Source organism: Heterocephalus glaber, unplaced genomic scaffold (genome assembly GCF_053883595.1).
Source record: "Heterocephalus glaber isolate CG9 unplaced genomic scaffold, H.glaber_assembly_v1.0 deba00000122, whole genome shotgun sequence".
Lineage (NCBI taxonomy): Eukaryota > Metazoa > Chordata > Mammalia > Rodentia > Bathyergidae > Heterocephalus > Heterocephalus glaber.
Window position 1 is genome coordinate 83,649,858 of NW_028258138.1, and position 21,341 is coordinate 83,671,198.

The 21,341-nt window shown below is 51.6% G+C and overlaps 1 protein-coding gene across 3 annotated transcripts in view; it reads left to right on the forward strand.

The window, feature by feature from the left end:
• Positions 1 to 347: 347 nt before the first annotated feature.
• Tipe3 (TNF alpha induced protein 8 like 3) overlaps positions 348 to 21,341 on the forward strand; it is a 30,980-nt gene continuing 9,986 nt past the window's right edge. The window contains exon 1 of one of the 3 annotated variants that reach the window (XM_087180742.1): positions 348 to 496. Coding sequence is in view for 2 of the 3 variants with exons in the window: in XM_004835413.3 (XP_004835470.1) it covers positions 3,273 to 3,372 (100 nt within the window). In the remaining variant the exon portion in view is untranslated. Of the gene's footprint in view, positions 510 to 3,077; positions 3,373 to 21,341 lie in introns of those variants that run through there. The other 2 variants (XM_087180732.1, XM_004835413.3) reach the window with 2 other exon arrangements.

Here is a 21,341-nt window from a genome sequence, read left to right on the forward strand (position 1 = left end):
AGCGCGCCCTTCCTGGCTCCCGGCCAGGCGCCACCCCCACCCCCACCCCGCAGGACCTGTTTGCTCCCGCGACTCTGCGTGGGGTCAAGGCTTTCCCCGCCCCTCGACCCCGGTACCCCGAGAGGACGCACGCTCAGGGCGCCCGGGACTCTACCGGGCGCCCAGAACTCTGCACTCTCAGGACCTCCCCTTGCACCGAAGTCCAGAGAACTTGGCCACGCCGCCGCGCAGGGCCCGGGCGGCCCGGGGGCCGCACAACCTCCGGGCGGGGCAGAGCGCAGGGGGGCGGGAGCGGCGCCGCCCGGTACTTAACCCCCGGCGCCTGCCTCCTTCCTCCTCCCTCCTTCCCCGCCGCGCGAGCCGCCCCCTGGCGCCGGCCGCCGCCGCCGCCCGCCCGGTTGCCCGGCCCGCGCACTGCCCAAGCCGGCGCGCAGGCACGGACGGCGGGCGGCGCAGCATGGACTCGGACTCCGGGGAGCAGAGCGAGGGCGAGCCCGTGAGCGCCGCGGGTACGGGGAGCTCGGGGGGGGGGGGGGAGGCCGAGGCAGGACGGCGCGCGGCTCGGGCTGCCGGGCGCGGGCGTGGGGGCGGGGAGGCCTCGCTGCTGCAGACCGCGGCGCTGTCCGCCCCGGGAGAACTTTCCGCGCGGGAGCGGGGATCCGGGGCGCAGAGGCCCTGGCGGCTCTGCGGGCGCGATCGTCCCGGGAGCTGGAGGAGAGGGCACCCTCCTGCCCCGGCGGCCGCTGTCCACCGAGGATGCCACCCACCCCCACCCCACCCGCGGGTGGCCTTGGCCCGTCGCCGCCACCTGCATTCGGGTTCGGGTCGCGCACCCGGGACCGCGGGACAGCGGCACCGAGTCCAGGGGCCTGGGGCACCGGGCGGGGGAGCCCTGCGTGTCCCCCGCTCCGCGTGGGGAGAGCAGGGCTGGGGCGGCAAGGGCCACAGTGCGGGGCTCCGCCGAGCCGGGCCACTCGCCGCGCGTGGGCGTAGGTGCGAGGGGCCCAGCCTCCCCGCCTCCAGCCTGGGACCTGCGTGGAGTGGGTTTGCCGCGCAGGTGGCCGAGACCCGGAGTTCGGGGCCTAGCATCTGAGGGGCGTCTGTGTATTCAGACTCGGAGCCCACTGGCCAGGGTTCATGGTCCCCTAAGGCGGGACCAAGCTGCTCCCCTGCCCTGCTTCTCCACCCCACCCTCAGTCTCCCTGCCGCCGCCGGCAGGAAAGGGGCGTCTTCTCCCCATCAGCCTGCCAGGGAACCCCGAGAACCCCTCGGGTGGGGAGCGGAGACCACCGCGCCCCAACAGCGGCGGGCAGCCCGCCCTCCCGAGCACTCACGTTGCTTTGCACCTACAGCCTCTGCTTCTTCCGTGCTTGAATCCTGCGAATGGAGCAGTTATTCTAGCGAATGTCCTGCTGCTCTGCTGGAGGAATTTGGTCTCGCCTGGTGTGTTAGTCCTGTTCTGCAGAACGGGCTGCCCTGCCCGTCTCCACCGGGCTTCTGGCCTCCTGTCAAATGGAATCTCTTGGTCATTCAGGTGCAGATCAAGTGACAGGTGTGTTAGCGGAGGGGTTGACCTGTGTCCCTGCAGGAACCTGGCCTCTGTATCTCTCAGGTGAACAGGTCTGTGACTGGGGCAGGCCCAGAGTGATTGTGAACACATGTGTGCTGCACGCCCCTACCTGGTGGGAAGCTGCGATGCCAGATCCGCTGTCTCTAAAGCTAAGCAAAAGCCAGGAGTTGGGCCTTTCTATTTTAAGAGACCGAACTCTGGGATTGGAAAGACCTTAGCTTCAGTCTCCACCTGATGGACAAGGGAATTAACATCCCCAACCTCAGTTTCCCTGTAAAACGGGGTGGAGGTAGTACTACGGGGGCTTATGAGGGTGAAATAGCACGTGAAAAGTGAATTTAGTCAAAATTCAATACATGGGAATTGTTGTTTTAGCTATCATTAGCTCAGATTATTTGTGAGAATACTAAATAACAGACCCAGGGCTTTGTCAAATAGGAAGCGCTGAGCCTGTGTGAGACAGTGTCACTGCCATTGTTAGCACCTTCGTGATTCCCGCAGGGACCTGTTTTTAATCTTCTCCTCAGTGGGAGTGGAGTGCGCTGTGTATGGCGAGGAGTTTCCACACCTTTCTCGTTTTCCGGCCTCGGGGAAGGGTGGGGCCGCAGGAGAACAGTATAGAGCCCAGAATACCTTACTCCCCTCCTGCCCACCTGCACCTGGGACAGGTTCCTCCTCCCAGAGGGGCTGCCTTCCTCCTTTGCCCTTCTGCCCTGTCAGCTCTCTGCAGAAGGCGGGGCCCTCTCACGGACCGCTCACTTCTTACCGCACCTCCTTCATCCTGAGATCTCCCCTCCGCAAAGCGCATATCTCACAGAACCCTGCAGTAGAGGAGGGCTGCGGGGCAGCAGCTAGTGATGGGGTCTGGGCCGATGTGCATGGTTTTGTGTTCTAGGAAGCACGGGGTGAGGCTTCTGTGACTCCTTCCTGCAGCCCCCTGGTCTCTCCATCATCTTCTGGTTCTCTCTTCGATTAGCTAAGAGGCGGGGCTTGTGGAACCCTGGACTCATTCCAGAGACCCAACTTGGGAAGCTTCCCTTTGGCAAACCCTCGATCCATCCATCTCCCAGAAATCCTGGAGCTTGGCATTTTAACTCGAGAGTGATTGAGGGCCTGTCCTAAGGAGCAACAGGAGAGCGAACGATGTCAGCATTTGCCTCCTGGCTTGGGACACCCAGCACAGCCTCCCCAGCTGAGGGCAAGCAAGCGTCTGGCAGGGCGAGGGTCGGGTAGTTGAGATGATGGGCATCCCGGAGCTGAGCCTGGGGAGGGGCCGCAGAACAGGATTTCCACCCCATGGTCTGTGTGTGCCAGGGGACCCCAGGAGAGCAGAACTGGAGAGGTGGCAGACCTCTAACTCTGCCCTTCCTGTCCCGAGTCCTCGGCTCCCCGTGTAGACAAAGGGACGAGAAGCGGGTAGAGTCAATAAGTGGTCACGAGGAGGGTGAGTTCAGAATCAGACCTGGGTTGGGCAAAGGCACGGGGGTGGGGGGGGTGGGGGTGTCCTGGGAAACAGAACACGGTGAGTGTAGGGGAGCCAAGGTCAAGAAGGTCTTAAAAACTTGGGGAGCCCCCAGGATGGTTGTGCAGGATGGACACACCCAGGGGAGCACTAGGTTTTCTGATGCTTCCCCAGGCAGCGATGGAGCATGCCGGGGACCCCAGAGGGTGGTAGCGCTGAGGCAGAAGAGGGAAGGTACGAATGGCATTTCAGAGAAATCAACACCAGAAGCTGGTGGCAGATTGCAGAAAGCAAGGGGAGGAGAAGGAGAGCGGAAGGAGACAGCGGCATGTGGAGTTGGGTGAGTGCGGCCGAGGGAAGATGCCCAGGAGGCCGAGGAGAGAGGCCACACAGTGCTGGCCCTCAGGAGCGTCCTTGGCAGCGATGTTCTGGTTCAGGGTCTTTTCCTCTTAGTGGGCTGCGGGTGCGCGGGCTTTGAGGGGTTGTGAGTTAGGGCTGCTGGTTCCCAGGGATGGGCTGTTGAGTAATCCTTGCAGACAGATTGATGCTGGTGGACGGCCCGGGCGAGGGCGGAGCCTGCCTGGGGGTGAGGCGCCACCTGGCTAGAAGTCACCTTCCCACTTCTGGTTCCTGTTGTTGACACGTGCACTGTCTGCCTCAGCCACGCCACACCGCAGCGGTGTTGACAGCCCGGAGCGCGTCTGGTGCTTCTCCAAGGTTTTCCTGGGCGTGGGGGATGAGCGCACACCTGGAGGGGCCCCGGGAGCCCTTGGCACCGAAGCTTGGCAGCCGGAAACTCCCCCTCTAGAGCTGAACCGCCAAAGCTTTCCTTCCGCAGCACATTGCATTTGAGGATTTCTCCCACTGCCCTAGGCATGGTCAGGAATTGTGGAAATGGAAAGAGAGGCGAGAACGCAGCCCATTCTGTCCTCCAGGCTCTACATTGTGGGGGAGGAAGGGCACGGACCCTCGGTCACGGCAGCAGGAGCTGACCTCCCTGCTACACTTCCAGCCTGGGTGGTCCCTCTCCACACATTCTCCCTTGGCACGGACATTACCACTTGTATTGGATGGTTATTCCAGGGCTGGGCTGTTGTCATCTCCCTGAGGGCCAGTCTGGGTCTCTCCAGTCTGTGTCACCCCCGTCCCCAAGGGCAGGCCCAGGGGGGCTGAGGCAGGCTCACTCCACTGCGTAGTAGGTGCTGTCACAGGTTGGGTCCCCTGGAGGCAGACTCTGAGGTGGCAGTCAGCGCCCACAAGGTTTGCTTAGGACTTCTCTTGGACCAGTACCCAAGGAAGGAGAGGGACACAAAGGCACTGCACCAGGCAGAAGGAGAAGCTGAGCTGCAGGGCGACCCAGCCACCGCCTGGCCAAGCCCACGGGGCACTCAGAATGGGTGTGCCCCTTCGGATGCTCCAAGTACAGCGAGGGCATGGTGAGCAAGCAGCTGCTGGCGCAGGCCTCAGATGAGTGGCTGCTCGCCCCTGGAGGAAGCCCTTCCTTCCTTCCCGAAGCCATGTGGTAGCAGCCACCACAAAGGGCCTACACAGGGACAGCAACCATGTCTGCCTCCTGGCAGAGCGCAGAGGGTAGCTAAAGAATTTTAAATGGGAAAGTGGAGACTGCCAGGTTAAAGAAGCCTTTCTTGACCAAAGACTCCATCCCAACAGATAAGGGGACAACAGTTGACCTGCGTCCAGAAAGGCACTCAGTAGAAATGGATTTAGGTGTTTGTAGCCATGTTGGGGAGAGGAAAACTCCCACCCGAACTGAATCTGTAAGATCGGGCAGCGCGGCAGTAGCAGTGTGAGGTGGCTTGCAGTTCTCGGGCGAAGCCTTCAGAAGGAGACAGTGTGTGTGAGCAGGTACATATGAAGTTGTCTTCCCCATGTTCTTTTTCTTTAAAAACAAAAAAAACCCTGTGCTTTCATTTGTCAGCCAAACTGTAGTCACACTTTCTGTTAACACTTTTCTCTAACGGGTTCCTTTCCCGCCGGTTGCCATTGGCTCCCATTCGAATCCACTTGTAAATCTCTATAAAGACACTACATAAATAATTTTGTTTTGTTTTTCAGTCTTTCGGCTTCCAAATCTTTATGCAAAATGCCTGTGTAGGTGGGTGTTTGGGCTATAGTCTGTAAGTGTAGAAATAAAAAGATAGGGCTGGAGGTACAGCTCAGTGGTAGAGCACTTGCCAGGCATGTATGAGGCCCTGGGTTCAAGCCCCTCAGCACCAGACACAAGAAAGAAAGGAGGGAGGGAGGGAAAAGAAAAGAAGGAAAGAAAGAAAAGGATAGAGAAGTACAATTTATAAAATAACTTTCCTCTAACAACTCCCTCAAAAAAAGTAAGCGGAGTGAATACCCTCCCCTACCCCCATATTAAGGCATAAAAATGCATTTTTTTCACATTAGAAATGTTCTTTTTGGGCAACTGCATGGCACACATTCTGTGCTACTTTAGAACAATCTTCACGTTCATATTGGGTTTCCCAAGCACCATTTCCTGGGGATAAATTTGAGCTGAGCCTGTGCACGGAAAATTCACCAGTATGCAGACTATAAAACTGGAAGGCTTGGCAGCACGGAGAGTACTGGACACACCCTAATAGAAACCAGGATTCTGTAATTTAGTACTCCAGGGGAAAAGGAGACACTTTGATGGTGTCCAATACTGCTGTAAACTGTGGAGAAACCACAGGACAGCCCTGGCTGCTAGGTTCTGTTTCAGAAGTAAAATACGCTTTCTGTGAATGGCTGTTGTTCTGACAGGAAGCATTTAGCAATATTTAGGTATGCGGAGGCCCCCTTGTATTTATTTATTTTTTTTACTTGAGTATTGGGGTTTGAACCCAGGGCCTTTATATTGAGGCTATATCCCTACCCTTTTTTTTTTTTTTTTTTGGTACCAGGGATCAAACTCCAGTCCTTACGCTTGCGCAGCAGGCAATGAAACCACTGAGCTAAATCCCCGGCCCCCCTTATTTTTATTTTGAGACAGGATCTTGCTAAGTTGCACTCTAAATTGCAGCTCTCCAGCCTCAGCCTCCCAGTGTGCTGGAATTACAGATCTGCACTACCATGTGTGGCTCCAGTTTATATTTTTATAGTAGAAGCAGGCAGGAAATGCTGAAAAGTGCTGATGCTGGTGAACACGTATGTCCCATGTTCCTGATTTGGGGCCCTTGGGCTCTGCTGGTGAGGTAAACAAAGAAGAACAGAATGGAGGAGGGAGATAACCAGGCGTGGTGGCACACATCTGTAATCCCAGCACTCCAGAGGCTGAGCCAGGAGGATCCTGAGTTTGGGGCCAGCCTGGGCTACATAGCAAGTTGGTGAGCCTGGACTACATATCAAGCCTTGTCTCAAAACAAAACAAAAAGAGGAGGGAAGCTGATGGGTCCATCTGCAGCAGCTATTTCCTTGGTTTCCTGGGATAAGATTGAGGAAGTGAGGGAGAAAGGCTGGGATCAGGTGAAGAACAAGAGAAACGGATTTTAAGAATTGTGGCAAACAAGAAGAGAAACCATGGGGGTGACTTTTGCCGGCCAGAGTCCCACCCCAGAGAGCTGGTACCAAATGTAAAATCGCAGTGACGTTTCACATGTTTACATGTGCAGTGTCTTAGGGGCTCACTTAACTACTTCTGTGGTGTTTAACCCTCGACGCCAGCTCTGGGCTATGTCTATAAAGAGCCCCATTTTCCGGAGCAGAAAACAGAGGCACGGGGGTTCAGAGACCGACTCAGGGCCGCAAGGCTTGCCAGTGGCACGCGGCGGGTGCTCGCCCAGGGATCCCCCTTATAGATCCGCGCACGCCACCAGTGGCTTTGCACCCTCGCCCGGCCCCTGCTCCCCACGTCTGTGCCAAAGCGCCACCCACTGGCCCACCTCGGTTACTTAGGGCTTTGGAGCTCCGAGGGGACCCAGTGGGGGCTGAAAAACTGCTGCTGGGTGGCCTGGGCCCAGAACGGGCCTCTGAAGATGGTGTGGAAGTATCTTAGTCCATTCCCTGTTGCTGTCGCCGAATACCTGAAACTGGTTTATTTATAAAACAAAGGTGTTTCTTTGGGGCACAGTTCTAGAGGCTGGGAAGGCCAACATCTGGGGCTCTGTGGTGGCGTGGAAGCGCAGGCAGCCGTGTGGGGGAGAGACGAGCAGGAGGGGCAGCCCACGCATACCCACCCGCTCACGTGGCATTCCTCCAGTACTGGGAGGGTGCATTAGGGTGTCCCACGACCCCCCGCCTCCTAAGGGACCCCCCAAGACCGCTACATTGCAACTGAGGTTCAGAAGAGCTTGGGAGGGGCCAACTGCATCTGCCCACAGCGAGCAGGAAGAAGGGGGTTTGGCTCTAGGTGCAGAGCCAGGGGACTGGGCGTGGGTTTCCAGCACTGACTCGGTTGCTGCTCTTAGGAACGTTATTTCTGACTGCCGGAAATAACGTGCGGGACCCTGAAAACAGGAGCCAAAGGAGACTGGACTAATCGGAGCACAGAGGGGTTCTCCAGAGGGAAGCGTCCTGGGCGACTGAAAAGATAGGAGGGTTCACTCGAGGAGAGAGACGCTGCAAGGAGACAGGGGTCCCTCGTCTGAAATGCTGACCCCAGGGTGCTAAAGCATCCGTCCACACTGCCAGACAGTGTCAGAACCAGAAGAGGGGCTGGATCTGTTCTCCTCCAGCCTTTTCCCAAAACAGATGTAACTGGTTGAAAATCAGTTATTCCAAGGAAAGTTCTATTAAAATTGTTTCAGTTTGAATATAGAATAGTTTTTAAATTATGGCTTATTTCAAAAGATTCTGAGTTAAATTCAAATGTCTGCCAATACCTTTCAAACTAAGGTAATACAGACAAAATATTCTGATCAAATGGCTTAGAGAAATTTCTGGAATATTCACATTCGAAGATTCCTTATTAATGAGTGTTTTCTACTTAAATCTAACCCAAAACGGCAACATTATTCTTTGTACATTTTCATTATATAGTGTTAACAAGCTCAGTTGCAAACAAGTAAAATACTTAAGCTAAAAAAAAAAAAAATCAGTTATTCCAGGTACTGAGATGTCAAAAGGTCCCTGCTTGTTTTCAGGCTGCACCTTCTGCTGTGTTCTTGGCCCTCTGCCCCCTCCTCTCCTTTCCTCTTTTGGTTCCTCCATCCTGGGCACCTTGGCCACAGCCTCGCCCGCCTGGGCCCAGCAGCCTTCCCTGCCCCAGGGCCAGGCCAGGGGCCCTCAGACCTTGAGTTTTAACAAAACTCCAGGGGCATCCAGCAGGCTTTACGGTGCCCACTGACGACAGCAAAGGTTAATTTACTCTGAGCTCTTAATAGATCCTAGCACCCAGAAATAATTTATGCCCTCAGTTCTCCAATTATGTTTTATTTTTCTTCAGATTGATTTTGTTTTTATTGTAAGGAAACTGGGAAATCAGCTCATCAGTGTAAGGCCTCTCTATCTTTATGATTTAACTTTGTAATTCCCAATCATGATAATGATTCTCAGCATCATGGAATGAGGCAGGCAGAGCTGAGATTATCCTTTTAGAGAATCCAGAGGAGTGTATGGGGAAACAACCTGGATTTCCTTAGCCCTCCTTCTTAAAAACATCCGACTTCTCTGCCTGTATAGACTCCTGATTCCCTTGTCCCCTTCCTCAGCTGCTATTCCTGTGTCCCTCATTAACACCTTACTCCTTCCTGTGTGCCCCAGGGTGGAGCCCCGGGCCTGGCTCTTTTCTGACAAAGCACTTCCTTTTGGAAAAGGCCACTCATTCTCACAGCACAAAGCTAGAGATCTCCACGGGCCCCATGGGTGCCTAGTCCACCGGGCCTGGGCCTCTCCCAGTCCTGTCCAGGGACCCTGCACACCCACATCCAGGCCCTGCCTTCTCCCAGCCCTGCTGGACAGCCACCAGATCACTTGAAGTGAACTCCTAAGAACAACGAAATATCCTTCACACACGAGCTCATGGCAGGATGAGACATGATGAAGCAGGTGTTGTGGATCCCATTTACAATGAAGAAACAAATTCCAGAAGATTCAGTTATCCCAGTTGCAGTGAGCAGCACATTTTCACTGTTTAAAACTGCACCACAGGGTACTGGTGGGAAGAGAGAGAAAAACTCAATATCCAACCGAAATAAATAACCTCAACATTTAGCTGACCATTTCTGGAAGATTAAATGCAGAAGGACATTTTCGCACAATGGAATACAGCGTTATCCCGGTTCCTGACCTGATTTGTTCCATGGTTCCCAGGAAGATGTTTCCCTGGGGCCAAGTTCTTCACTAAATGTGGAGTTCATGAGTGGATGCAAAATTTTGCCTAACGACTGTTCGCGAACTGAATTGTTTGAAAACACAAGTGTTCCTGAACCACAGTATTACTGTGTTATTCAGCTGTTAAGAAAAATTAATTTGAACAGCATTTCATGATATACGGAAATGTTTACACAATGATGCTTTCAAAGAAGGCTTAGTAATCTTCGATCGCAGTTTTGGTTTAGGGTGTATGTGTATGTATAAATGTATGTGTACACACACACACACACTCTCTTGTACACCCACCCCTTTGTATATGAAGTGGATGAGAAATCTCCCTCTCATGCCCACTTAAGATTTTTTTCTCTGATGCTCAAACAAAATAAACTATCCTACTTGGTGAGCTTACTGGTAGATTTAATTTCTTCCTTTGTACTGTTCTAGATTTTTCCTCCATAAATGCATATAACTTTCAGCAGGAAATTTTCTTTTAAGGCTGGGCTTGGTGACGCATGCCTGTAATCCTACCACTAAGGGACTGAGGCAGGAGGATCACTGTGAGTTTGAGGCCAGCCCGAATTACATAGTGAGACCTTGTCTCAAAAAAAAAAGAAAAAATAGGAAGGAAGAGAAGGAAAGGGAAAGTAGGAAGAAAAGAAAGAAATGTTCTTTTAAAAGCGGCTCAGAGGGGCTGGTGGTGCAGCTCAGTGGCTCCGCACTATGTGCGCTGGATTCTGTCCCCAGCACTGTGAAGTAAGAGGAACACCAGGACGTGGCCCAGCAGCCTCTGCAGAAGTCTCTCCCAGATGCCTGCCTCCCCCCAGCAGCACCCAGTTCCTCGCCCCCGCCCTCACAGGGCTTCTTCCTGCTCAGCACTTGGGGTCCCCTTGCTCTGGGCCCATGAACATCGAGAAGCGTAGATAGCAGGGGCAGAGAAGCCACAGGCTGGAGGCCAGGCTGGCCCGGGGCACTGGAGCCTCATGGGCCCCTGGCAGGACACCTGGTCTCTGCCCTCAACCTGCGCGCGCACGTGTGTGTGTGTGTGTGTGTGTGTGTGTGTGTAAATGCATGCACAGCCCTCCTCCATCCTGGACTCCCCTCCTGTACCTGAGCACCTTTCATTCTCATTTTCCTATACATCCTTCGACTTTGTGCTGCTTTTTAAATTAGTTGTACATGTACTCACTCCCCACAGTGATTCTAGTTACTGTGTATCACAAACATAAAAAAGGAAGGAAAAAAATAAAGAGTAAAATTTGGCGTAAAAATATGAGGAAAAAAATAAGAACATTAAAAAGTTTGTTAAAACACAATTAGCAGCTTTTAGGTCCTCTACCTCCAACATTCATCCATCATTCCAGAAATAATTCTTTAGGGCCGGGGATTTAGCTCAGTGGTTCTGCGGTCTGCCTCGCAAGCACAAGGACCAGAGTTCGATCCCTGGTACCAAAACATAATAATAATAATAATAATTCTTTATTGGGCTGGGGAATTAGCTCAGTGGCAGTGCACCTGCCTTGCAAGCACAAGGTCCTGAGTTCAATCCCCCGTACCAAAAAAAAAAATTTAGAAATTTAAAAATAATAATTCTTTATTGAGGACTTGTGTGATTTTAAGTATAATGTCTACCCATTTCTGGAGGAATTAAGCAGAGATTACTCGAAGATTTCTTGTACATTTTGGAGCTGGGAATCAGTGTTCCTGTCTCCCCACTGAACCCCAGTGCCTGCCTACAGAGGATAGGAAAAGAAGTACCCCCGACGGAGACATATTTCTCAGGATTTTTAACCCATGTTAAATTATCCTCAGTCACCCTTGGTGATAGGTGTTCCCATCAGCCAGGATTTCATTTATTTTTACATTTTTGGCTTATGTTGAATCCTAAGTACATGCACCCACTCCCCATGATGAATGTAATCATTATATACAGCAAACATGGACTCCTAAAAAATTTTAAAGAAATACGAATAAAATTAGAAAATCATTCATTTCATTATCCCTTTGCATATATAAAATTATAATAGGCTATACATATTTACCCTTCCAGAAAACTCCTCCCCTCACTTTTAAAAGCCCTTAATAAAAATCCCTCAGTTCCCAAGTGAAAAGCAGTTCCCTCCTTAGCTCCTTATCGGAGTGCGCGTTGGAGAAAGTAGACGTTGTGCTAAAGGTGGCAAACAGCAGGTCCCATGGCCAACAAGTGCAGCCAGTGCCTGGGCTGCTCCCCCAGGACCCCAGTGGGCCAAGGCCCGGGGCCAGCTACGAGTCTGTTTCCAGACGTCCACCAGGCTGGGGATGAGGCCTGGTGGACACCAATTGCCTGGCACGCAAGAAGCCCTGGGCTCAAGCATCAGTACCTCAAAGAGAAAAGGGAAAAAGCTCTACATGAAAATATCTCTAGTGGGGAATGGGGCACACACATGCAATCCCAGCGCTCTGGGGGCTGAGGCAGGAGGATCCCAAGTTCGAGTCCAGCCTGGGCAACTTAGCGACTTAGTGAGACCCTGTCTAAAAAGGAAGGGGCTGGGCATGTCTGTGAAGGCCCTGGATTCGATCCACCATCCTGCAAAAAACAAACAAACGAAATGTCTCTGTCAAATTGTCATAACTCCATGAGACTGGCCAAGGTCAAAGAGGGACTAAGTCGGTGGCCAGTGTTCTGGTTCTCTAGCAGTTCAGGGAGGAGACCCAACCTGCTGGCCAGTGCCTCCTGATGGTGCCTGATTCTGATGTGGAGTCGAGGCCCGTCAGAGCACCTAGCCAGTGCACAAGTAGATACGCTCACTGTGAGACACGCTAGATCGCCTCACCTCCATAGTCAGAAAGGAAAGTGCATAAAATCAAGAGCTGATGGGATGAGCGTGTGGCTTAAGTATAGGGAGGAGATTACTCATTGAAACAGCGCAAACGGCTTCACATATTTTGTACCGGCACAGCCAGGCTCTGCTCTGTGTTTTGTCATAAGCCTTGTACAGCGATTTGACTTTTAAAATAATGTGCCCGTATTACTTCCCAAAATCCCCCTGAAAAGTGGCTGCTCAGCCTGTTTGGCAACCTGTCCCTGTCCCTGGGAAAGGAGCACAGGATGGGGCCTCAAGGCCCCAACTGGAGGAAGCAGATTGTCATCACTGTCACGAATGAATGAATGAATGAATGAATGCTGACTCCTGCCCTCCAGGACTTGTGGCCAGAGTATGTTGGAGGGCCCAGGATCACAGGGGGAAATTGCTCAGTGGTCACCAGTCCTCTGGGCCGGGCATGGTAATCCCAGGAATGGGAGGCTGAGGCAGGAGGATTCCTGTATGTTGGAGGTCAGCCTGGGCTACATAAGGAGACTCCGTCTGAAAAAAACAAAAACAAAGCAAAAAGCCCTTCAGGTGGCTTAGGAAGCCTGAGCTGGAATTGGGCTGGGAGGGGCCGGAGTGTGCAGAGCTACAGAAGGGAGCAGGACAGAGGACAGCCTCAGCTGGAGGCCGAGAGCTCAGAGATGGAGCGGGCGAGGGCTCAGCTCCGTGGCCTGGCCTGTGCCACACTCTAGCCCTGGCTTTGTCTGAAGGCTCCCAGAAGCTGGTGAGATTCCTACTAGAGAACCTGCGCTTGGTGTGGCAAAGGGAGGACAGCATTCAGGTGGGAAATGGCACCCGTGTGAGGCAGAGGCAGGCAGATGCCTTGGAAGATAGTTAGGGAGCTAACGGACAGTCTGATGCCCATTAGATGTGGGAGGCAAAGGAGAGGAAGAAGACGAGGGTGGCCCCAGGTTCCTGTGTGGGTGTGAGGCCAGGAGAGGCCTTCACGGGGCGGGAAACGACCAGTGGAGTTGGGGACATGTGGGGGGTGAGGGGTGTGGGGCTCCTGCTGAAGAGGTCAGACAAGCAGTCAGGGGCAGGCGCATGCTGAGAAGGGACCAGCATGTGGGGAGGGGGTGGTATCTGCCACTTGCAGAGAAGGTGCCAGAGAAGAGCTGGAGCAAGGAAAGCAGAGACTGAAGGAGTTACTTCCTGCCACTAGGACAAAATGCCCAGCCCTGCAACCTGAAGGAGGAGAGGTTGATTTTGGCTCACAGTTTCCAGTGAGTTCGGCCCATGGTCAACTGGCTCCAGGGAAGAAACAGTATGGCAGAAGAGCCTGGCAGGGGACAGCTGCTTGTCTCATGGCAGCCATGAAGCAGAGAGGGAAGGAAGGTGCTGTGGAGGGAGAGACACCCTACAGTGTCCAAAGGCCCACCTCCTAACAGCACATTTAGCTACAGACTCATCAATAGGTGAATCCACTGGTGAGTACAGTGTCCCCAGGATCCAGTCACCTTAAAAAGCCACTTCTGAACACATGAGGCTTTGGGGGACATTCTTGACCTAAACTATACAGGCTCATGCTACTGGAGACCAGCTCAGCCCAGGACTACAGGTGTGTGTCTCACAGGGGTGCTGTTGGTGGTCTTTGTTCTGAGTTGTGTATTTTCCCTCCAGACCTACCAACAGCCTGCAGAGCCCCCCACTCACACTGTGACAACTGAAAATGCCTTCCTGTGTTTCCAAACACTCCACGGGGACAACTAAAAGACCATTTGGTTGGCTGACAAATACAACAAATATATGACAAGTGCTCACCCATCCAGGAAATGCAAATCAAAACTACCGTGAGATACCATATCATCCCAGTTAGAATGGCTATTACAAAAACAACAGAAATAACAAATGCCAGCAAGGATGAAGAGCAGAAGGAACTCTTCATCTTGGTAGGAATGAAAATTAGTACACCCACTATGGAGAGAACATTTAGCAGCTCCTCAAAAAGCTAGAACTGCAATATAATCCAGCCATCCCATCTATTTCTAAGAGAAATGAAATAAACATACAAAAGAGACAGCTGCACATCTATGTTTATTGCACCACTGTTCACAATGGTCAAGATATGGAATCATCCATCCCAGGTGCCCATCGGGAAAGGAAAAGATGAAGAAAATATATACTCAATGGAGTGTTGGCCATCAAGAACGAATCCCTGTCATTTGCAGCGATATGTGTGGGGCTGAGGGGCACTGTGCTATGTGAAATCGGCCAGACACAGAGACATGCAGCACATGTCCTCTCTCAAACATGGAAATTTTAAAAAGTTGACCTGAATGTAGAATAATGATCACTAGAGGTTATGGAGGGCTATGAAGGAGCTGGATTTGATCAGTGCCTGCTGCATGTGTGTATTGAGATATCACACTGAACCCCATTAATGTGTACAATCTACCTGTTAATCCAAAATAAAATGAAACCCAAAATAGTGAACTATACAGTAAAATGTATTAAACGATCAAATAAGAAGTACAGATCCTGTGTGGTATTGGTGACAGGAGTTCCCATCAAGTCGGGCATGGAAGCCAGGGAAGGACAAGCAGCCACTTCCTGTGCCAACCAGTGAGCGTTTCCTTCTCGAGGTTTCAGTTTATTGCTGAGTCCCTGTCCCACATCAGCAGTACCAAGTGGGCAGGGCATCGGGTCTCCTGGGACTGCCAGGGGAGCCAGGTGCAGAGAGCACACTGAGGACACGCATGGGATTGGAGCCTGATGTCTCCCTCACTCCCTGCTGCTGGTTCGGTGGCTGGAGTCAGGACCCACTTTTCTGCATCCACAGCTGCATCCTGGCATCCCGACTTTGCAGGGGCTGTCTGTGTGGCCGCACCTGGTGACCTGGCCAGAAAGCCGAGAAACCTTTTGGTGTGTTGCTCATATTACCATGAGGTAAAAGCAGCTTATTCTGACCCTTTACTGCCATAGACACAAGTTCAGGAGAATTTAGTTACAAAGGAAGGCTTCCAAGAAAGCCGCATTTCTGAGTGAGCTCTGAAGGCCAGGCCGACCCAGCTAGTTGGCCTTTTCTCCTGGGTGACCTCTACCACTGGCGTCTGTTGAGTAGGAGTCCCTGAGGAGCTCAGGACCTCACTGGGCATCCCGCCTGCCACCTCCATCTGCACTGTCTACACTGTCAGTCCGCAGCCCAGATGTCGACTGTGACACCAGCAGGTTCCCAATACGTGGCCTGACTCAAATCCGCGGAGGAAAGCAATCTTACCACAGCAGATATGTAAGGGATCTCAGAAGCGAGGCACAACCTGTGCCCCTTCCTGCTGTTCCATATTCAATCTGACTGAAATCTCAAAATGTCATTGTACAAAATTCATGTTTCATTTTTAAAAATTAAGTAGAACACTGAGCAAAATGTAGCACCGTCTGCAAAACCCCAGGCCATCCGGAAGTACCTTCTGGTTTCTTCCTCCTCATGTGTTCCGACCTCCCTAGTACAGATAACAGCTGTCTTTTCTTTTCTTTTTCCCTTTTCTGTTTAGTAAGCTGATGATTTATGCTAACGATGATTAATCTAATACAGCTTCTTCAAGAGACTCCTTTAGGCCTAAGTCCCTATTGCCTTAGGCCACATTTTATTTATTTATTTTCCAGTGGAGGCTGGAGTTGATCCATTTTATAGACTGCTTTTTAACATTAGATTCTGTATCTTTATTCCCACAGTTGAAGTATCCCAAAGACTGGCATTTTTATTGCATTGGTCTGTTTACTAATTTCAAATATTATCCTGTTGGCACCATGGCTCTGAGCATGGCGTCCTACCAGAGAACTTGTCAGCAGACTGGCAGCCTGAACCTGGGTTGCTGGGTGCCTGCGGTAGCAGAGGACAGCTTGCAGCTGCCAGCAGAGAGAGTCACCCGGAGAGATGGAGTTAAGATAGCTGAGGGTGCCAAGGGGTGCGGATGGGGAGGGCTGAGCCCTGCTGCCATGGAGTGGAAGCCTGGGGTGCAGGGGGTGATGCATCTGGCTCCCAGGTGCTGCTGCCATTCCAGGGCCAGGCAGGCAGCATGGAGGGAATTGGAGGGCCGCTGAGCTATCGGATCCAGTCTGCCCGTGGTGAGTAACACGCCTCCGCCCAGTGTGGCTCCAGAGCAGATAGCATCCCCATAACTCAGCCCCGGGTGCCAAGCCTCAGCCAAGACAGTGTGGTGAGGAAGAAGATGACCCCTGCCCTGGGGAGAAGGGGGAGGTTGGCCAAGCTCACAGCAGGAGGGGCCCTGGCTGCAACTGGCTTCTGTCTTCGGTGCCACCTCTGCCTGGGCTGGCCTCAGTTCCAGGCTGGCAGCTTCTGACTGTGTGGCTCTCACCTGTGACTTTCTTCGGCCAGCCTTGGAGAGAGCTGAGCCACATTTTGGCTTCCAGTTTCAACATGTCCCCTGATAGACTCTGGACAAGCACGCTCTGGTGGGGACTTGGGTGGGGTGGACAGAGCCAGGGAGTGTGAGTCTGGGATCCTGTCTCGGTCCCCTGCCACTGCGTGCTTTGGGAGGGGGATGAGGAGGGAAGCCTGACACCCTCCCCACATAGGTGTGTGGAGCTGGGCTCTCCACCACCAGTCTCTCCGCGGCATAAGCTGGAAACAGCTTGAAGTCTACCGAGAGTGGACTTAAAAGCGAAGGAACTTAGCAAAGTAGGAACAGAATTCTTTAACTTAATAAATGGTAGCCATCAAAGGCCCATTGCAGGCATCATACTTGGTGGGGAAATTTTAGAGCAGTCCTATTAAAGTTAGGAACAAGACTGGGGTATCAAATAGCACTGTCACTGTCCAACATTGTCATAAAGAGAGAAAAAGAAACAGGAGAAAAGTCATTTTGTACAGCCATTTTTGGGTTGTGTACGTAAAAAAATCCAAATGATGCCTCATTTAATCTAGTAGGACTCCCAGCAGAGCTCAGCACAATTTCTCAATAGCAGGAACCAGTTGGGTTTCTGTGCATCATGAAGAGCCATTTAGTAACTGGAATAGAAAATTATGCCAGCCATAGCAACCAAAACTACAAGGTACCTTAAAGGAAATCTGGTGGGAAATATGCAAGAGTTTCATGGAAGAAGATCGGGCTAGATGGAGAGACGATGTCATGTTATGGCTATGAAGGTTCCATATCCACATACGTTTACCTCAGATTAACATAGGGTATTGATGGCATTTGATAAAGTGACTCTAATGTGAAACAGGAATGGCAAGAATAAGTAGTCATGGCAAATTCTAAGCAGAATAAAGGGAGGGAGCTTCCCTTTGGTCCCTCATGACTTCTAAGTATTGGTATCTATGGCTATATGGTTTTGGTACTGAGTAGACCAATAGACCAGTAGAATGAAATAAAAACTCAGAAACAGACCCATGAAATATGGGAACTTGATATGAATAAGGGGGGAATGACTAACAGCAGTAGCAAAAGGATAAACTGTTCAATAAAAAGGATAAACTGAGGAGAAAGATTTTCAACCTTATACAATGTGTACAAATACCTTCCAGATGGATTAAAGACCTACATGTGAAAAGTAAAACCTTAAAACTTCTGGAAAATATGTGAGACTCTCTTATTACCTTATGGCAGGAAAGGAATTTTTTTTTTTTTTTGGTACCAGGGATCCAACTGAACCTTGCGCTTTCGAGGCAGGTGATGGAACCACTGAGCTAAATCCCCAGCCCCCAGGAAAAGAATTTTTAAAATGAGAAAGAAACTCCCAGCCATCAAGGGAAAGATTGATAAATGTGACTATGTTAACATTTAAACCTTCTGTGTGACTAAAGATGCCATAATAAATTTAAAAGGTGATGCTACTCCAGAGGCTGAGGCAGGAGGATTGCTGTGAGTTCAAGGCCAGCCTGAACTACATAATGAAACCCTGTCTCAAAAAAAAATTAAAAATAGGGAGGGGGGAAAGTGCTGCTACTTATTGGGGGAGGAGATAGCCAGTACTTATGGGATCAGCAGAGGATGAGAACCCATAATATATAAAAATCCCTACCAGTTAGCAAGGAAAAGATATAGAAGCTGATTGGGAAGATAACTACATTATATGAAGGCACAACTCACAGAAGAGAAAACCTCAGCACCCAGCAGAGAACATATTGAATCACACTAGCAGCCGAGGGATTGCTCCTTAAAGCCAGACACTGCTTTGTACCTATCCAGTTGGCAAAAATTAACAGTGGGGCTCTCTGAAGTGTGGGTGAAGAAGGGGAGCCCTGGGAGCCCATTTGCTGCTGCTGCTGGGAGTGAAAATGAGCGCAGTCTCCCGCCAGCCCTTGGCAGCCCCTGCTGCAGGTGGCGGATTCCAGGTGCGGAGTCTGGGAGGCTGGGGGGTGTGTGTGTGTGTGTGTGTGTGTGTGTGTGTGCGCGCGCGCGCGCGCGCGCAGAGTGGGAGGAACTTCAGTGCCCCTCCCCAGGAAATGCGGAATAAGATGCATCCACAGAAACAGGTCATCAGGAGAGTAGTGTTGGATAAAGACTCGCAGAAGGGTTTGTGCAGAGTGGCTGACACCTGCTAGGTGCTTAAAGTCTTAGCATTTAATGTTGGTGCATTTGTCCTCATCCACTGAAGCATACGAGTGAAAACAGGGACGGGATGAACAGACAGCATCTTCCAGAGAGCGACTCAATCTGAAGGGGCAGGAGCAGAAGAGAGGGAGTTGAAAACAGAGAGTTTTCCCTCCCTCTGTCCTCGTGAGCAAAATATTAAGAACAGTTCCTTCTGGGCAGTGGCTGGTGTGCGTTATATTACGGCATCTTCTGTTTTGTCTATATGTTTGAGATGCTTGGTGGTTTTTAACACACAGATTCTTCTGAGGGAAACAAAACTGGTTCCACCTCCATTTTTAAAATGGGCAGTAATTCAAGAAGTTTGTCACCACGTATGGGCACAGCAGTTCTGTGACGGGTGAAGCGCGGGACTGTGGGGCCGGCTGCAGGATCTGGCTCCCCACCCCTGAACATTAGTGCTCACTGCGCGCGGAGCACCTCAGTGAGGGGCTTGTTATTGTTACTCCTGAGTTTGATTTAGCAGTCGGGGAGACACTGGTTATTCGTGAGCTGCAAGGCGTGGGTCCTTGTTTAAGGGAATTGTGCAAGTAGACCCTGTCTTTAGTCAGGGTTGGTCTTCTGCAGCAGTGAGACAAAAATACCTCTCGGTCTCCAAAATCAACCTGTTGGCTTGGAAATCAGTCACCCCCACCCCTACCACCGGGGACCTCACAAGTCTGTGCCTCACTCAGCTCTGGTCAGCACCATTTACCAAACACTCATTCACTTGTCCAAGCTGGCTGTAAAGTCAGTAGGAAAAATGAAATCAATACTGTATTTGATGGAATAGATACAATTCCCCCTAAAAAATGCTTGGCACCTAAATGTCCAACACAGCTGAAACTCCACCAAGCCTGGTCCTGAAAATCACAAGGGTCCCCCCCTCCTGCCCCGGGACTGAGCAGCCACCATGGGCAAAGCCAAACCCTGGATGCTACAGGCCTGAGCCAAAGCAGGGCTTCAGGGGCACCCGGAGCAAGGAGCCGTCATGGGCAAAGCCGGTGAGGACTGGCTCATGCACACCCCTGCCTGAGATGAGGTGTCTGCGGTAATGTTCTCCCTTCTTCCCCCCTGTACCGCAACCTGCCTTCACCGTCCTACCATGTGCGCTGCTGGGGTTTGAACTTAGAGCCCTCACACTGAGCTGCATCCCCAGCTCTTTTTATTTTTTATTGCGAGACCCTGTCTCGCTAAGTCACTAAGTTGCCCAGGCTAGATTCCAACCTGCAATCCCCCTGCCTCGGCCTCCCAGAGTCCGGGATTATGGATGTGCTCCACTATGCCCTGCTTTCTACCCTAATTTTTATACCATTCATTCTCTTAGTGGGGAGGGAGAAAGGGAATAGAGAATCTCAGGAAGGACTCAGTGTGACTCAAAAGCGAACAGAGAATCCTCGTTGAGTGGCAGAGGAGGTAACTGCATTTTGAAGGGAGAGCCTGGTTCTCCTTCGGAGTCCCTAATCCATTAATTGCTTCAGGAAGCCCATCTTATCTCTGTTCTTACTGGAAAGGGACAGGGTTGGCATGGGAGAACGGAAGCCCTGGTCAGATAAGGGAGGGAGGAGATGTCCCGAAAGGCAGGCCGGGCACCAAGAGCTCAGGACTGACTCATCTTCCCCACACCGGCCTCTCCTCCAGCACACTCTCAGGGGGTGGCGGTTTCAGGTCCGCGCCTGCCTGGTCTCTGAGCTAACAGAAGCCCTAAGCGTGCTTCTTGCTCATCCCTCTCCCTGGACAGCCACTGGCGCTCTTGTCGTTACTCTCCAGCCACCCAGGGACCAGCTGAAGACCAAAGCCACCGTGTGTTCAACTGCCTGACCTCCCACCACCCTGGGGGAATGTCCACCTCGAGCAACAAGAAAAGGGGTGGAAATGCACAATTTAAACCATCTTCCTAAAACTTTCAAAATGTTCATGACCCCTTGTGATCAGATCCATCTGGTTGGGTCAGTTCTTTGAGCTCACAGCCTGGCTGAGGAGAAGCTCTTTCTGGGGAGCACAGTTGTCAGCCCTGCAGGTGTCTGTGCGATTAGTGCATTGGCTTCAGTCCTCGGCTTTGTTTCTTGCAGAAATCTTTGGAAATCATGTATTCTTTGCAAGCACTAGTTTAGTTAGAACTAAGTACTGTAATTGGTGAATCTGTTTAACCAAGTGCATATGAACATATCCCAGAATAAATGAGAACTGAAGGAGCAGCCAGCAAGGGTACACTGAGCCCCTTCCTGCCCTCAGGGGCCCTGCCACCAACATGGGGACCAAGGTCGGGCTGTGTGCTGGAAATTAGTAAAGTTTAAATTAGCTCATTACAGAAAAGGAAGCTAAAGAGAGGTTCTAATATTTTGATTTTGTGCATTCCTCCAGTGCTGCCTGGTAGAGGCTGCTGTCCTTTAAATCACACTGACCCCCCTCATGGGACAAAAAGCTTGCTTCTTGCATGGGGATCTTTCTAAAAGACTTTCCTCATTCCCCCCAGAGGATCCAGCTCCTTTGCAATGGTAGGGAAAGGCCAGACTCAAAGACAGACTCAAGGCTGTGTCAGCTTAACGCTCAGTCAGAAAACTCCATCCGCTCCCTGACCCTCCTGGGTCATCCCAGTTTTACTGTGAGCACCCTTTATGGTAACGCTAAATGTCTTTCTTCACCCTCAAAAATGCCATCCAACA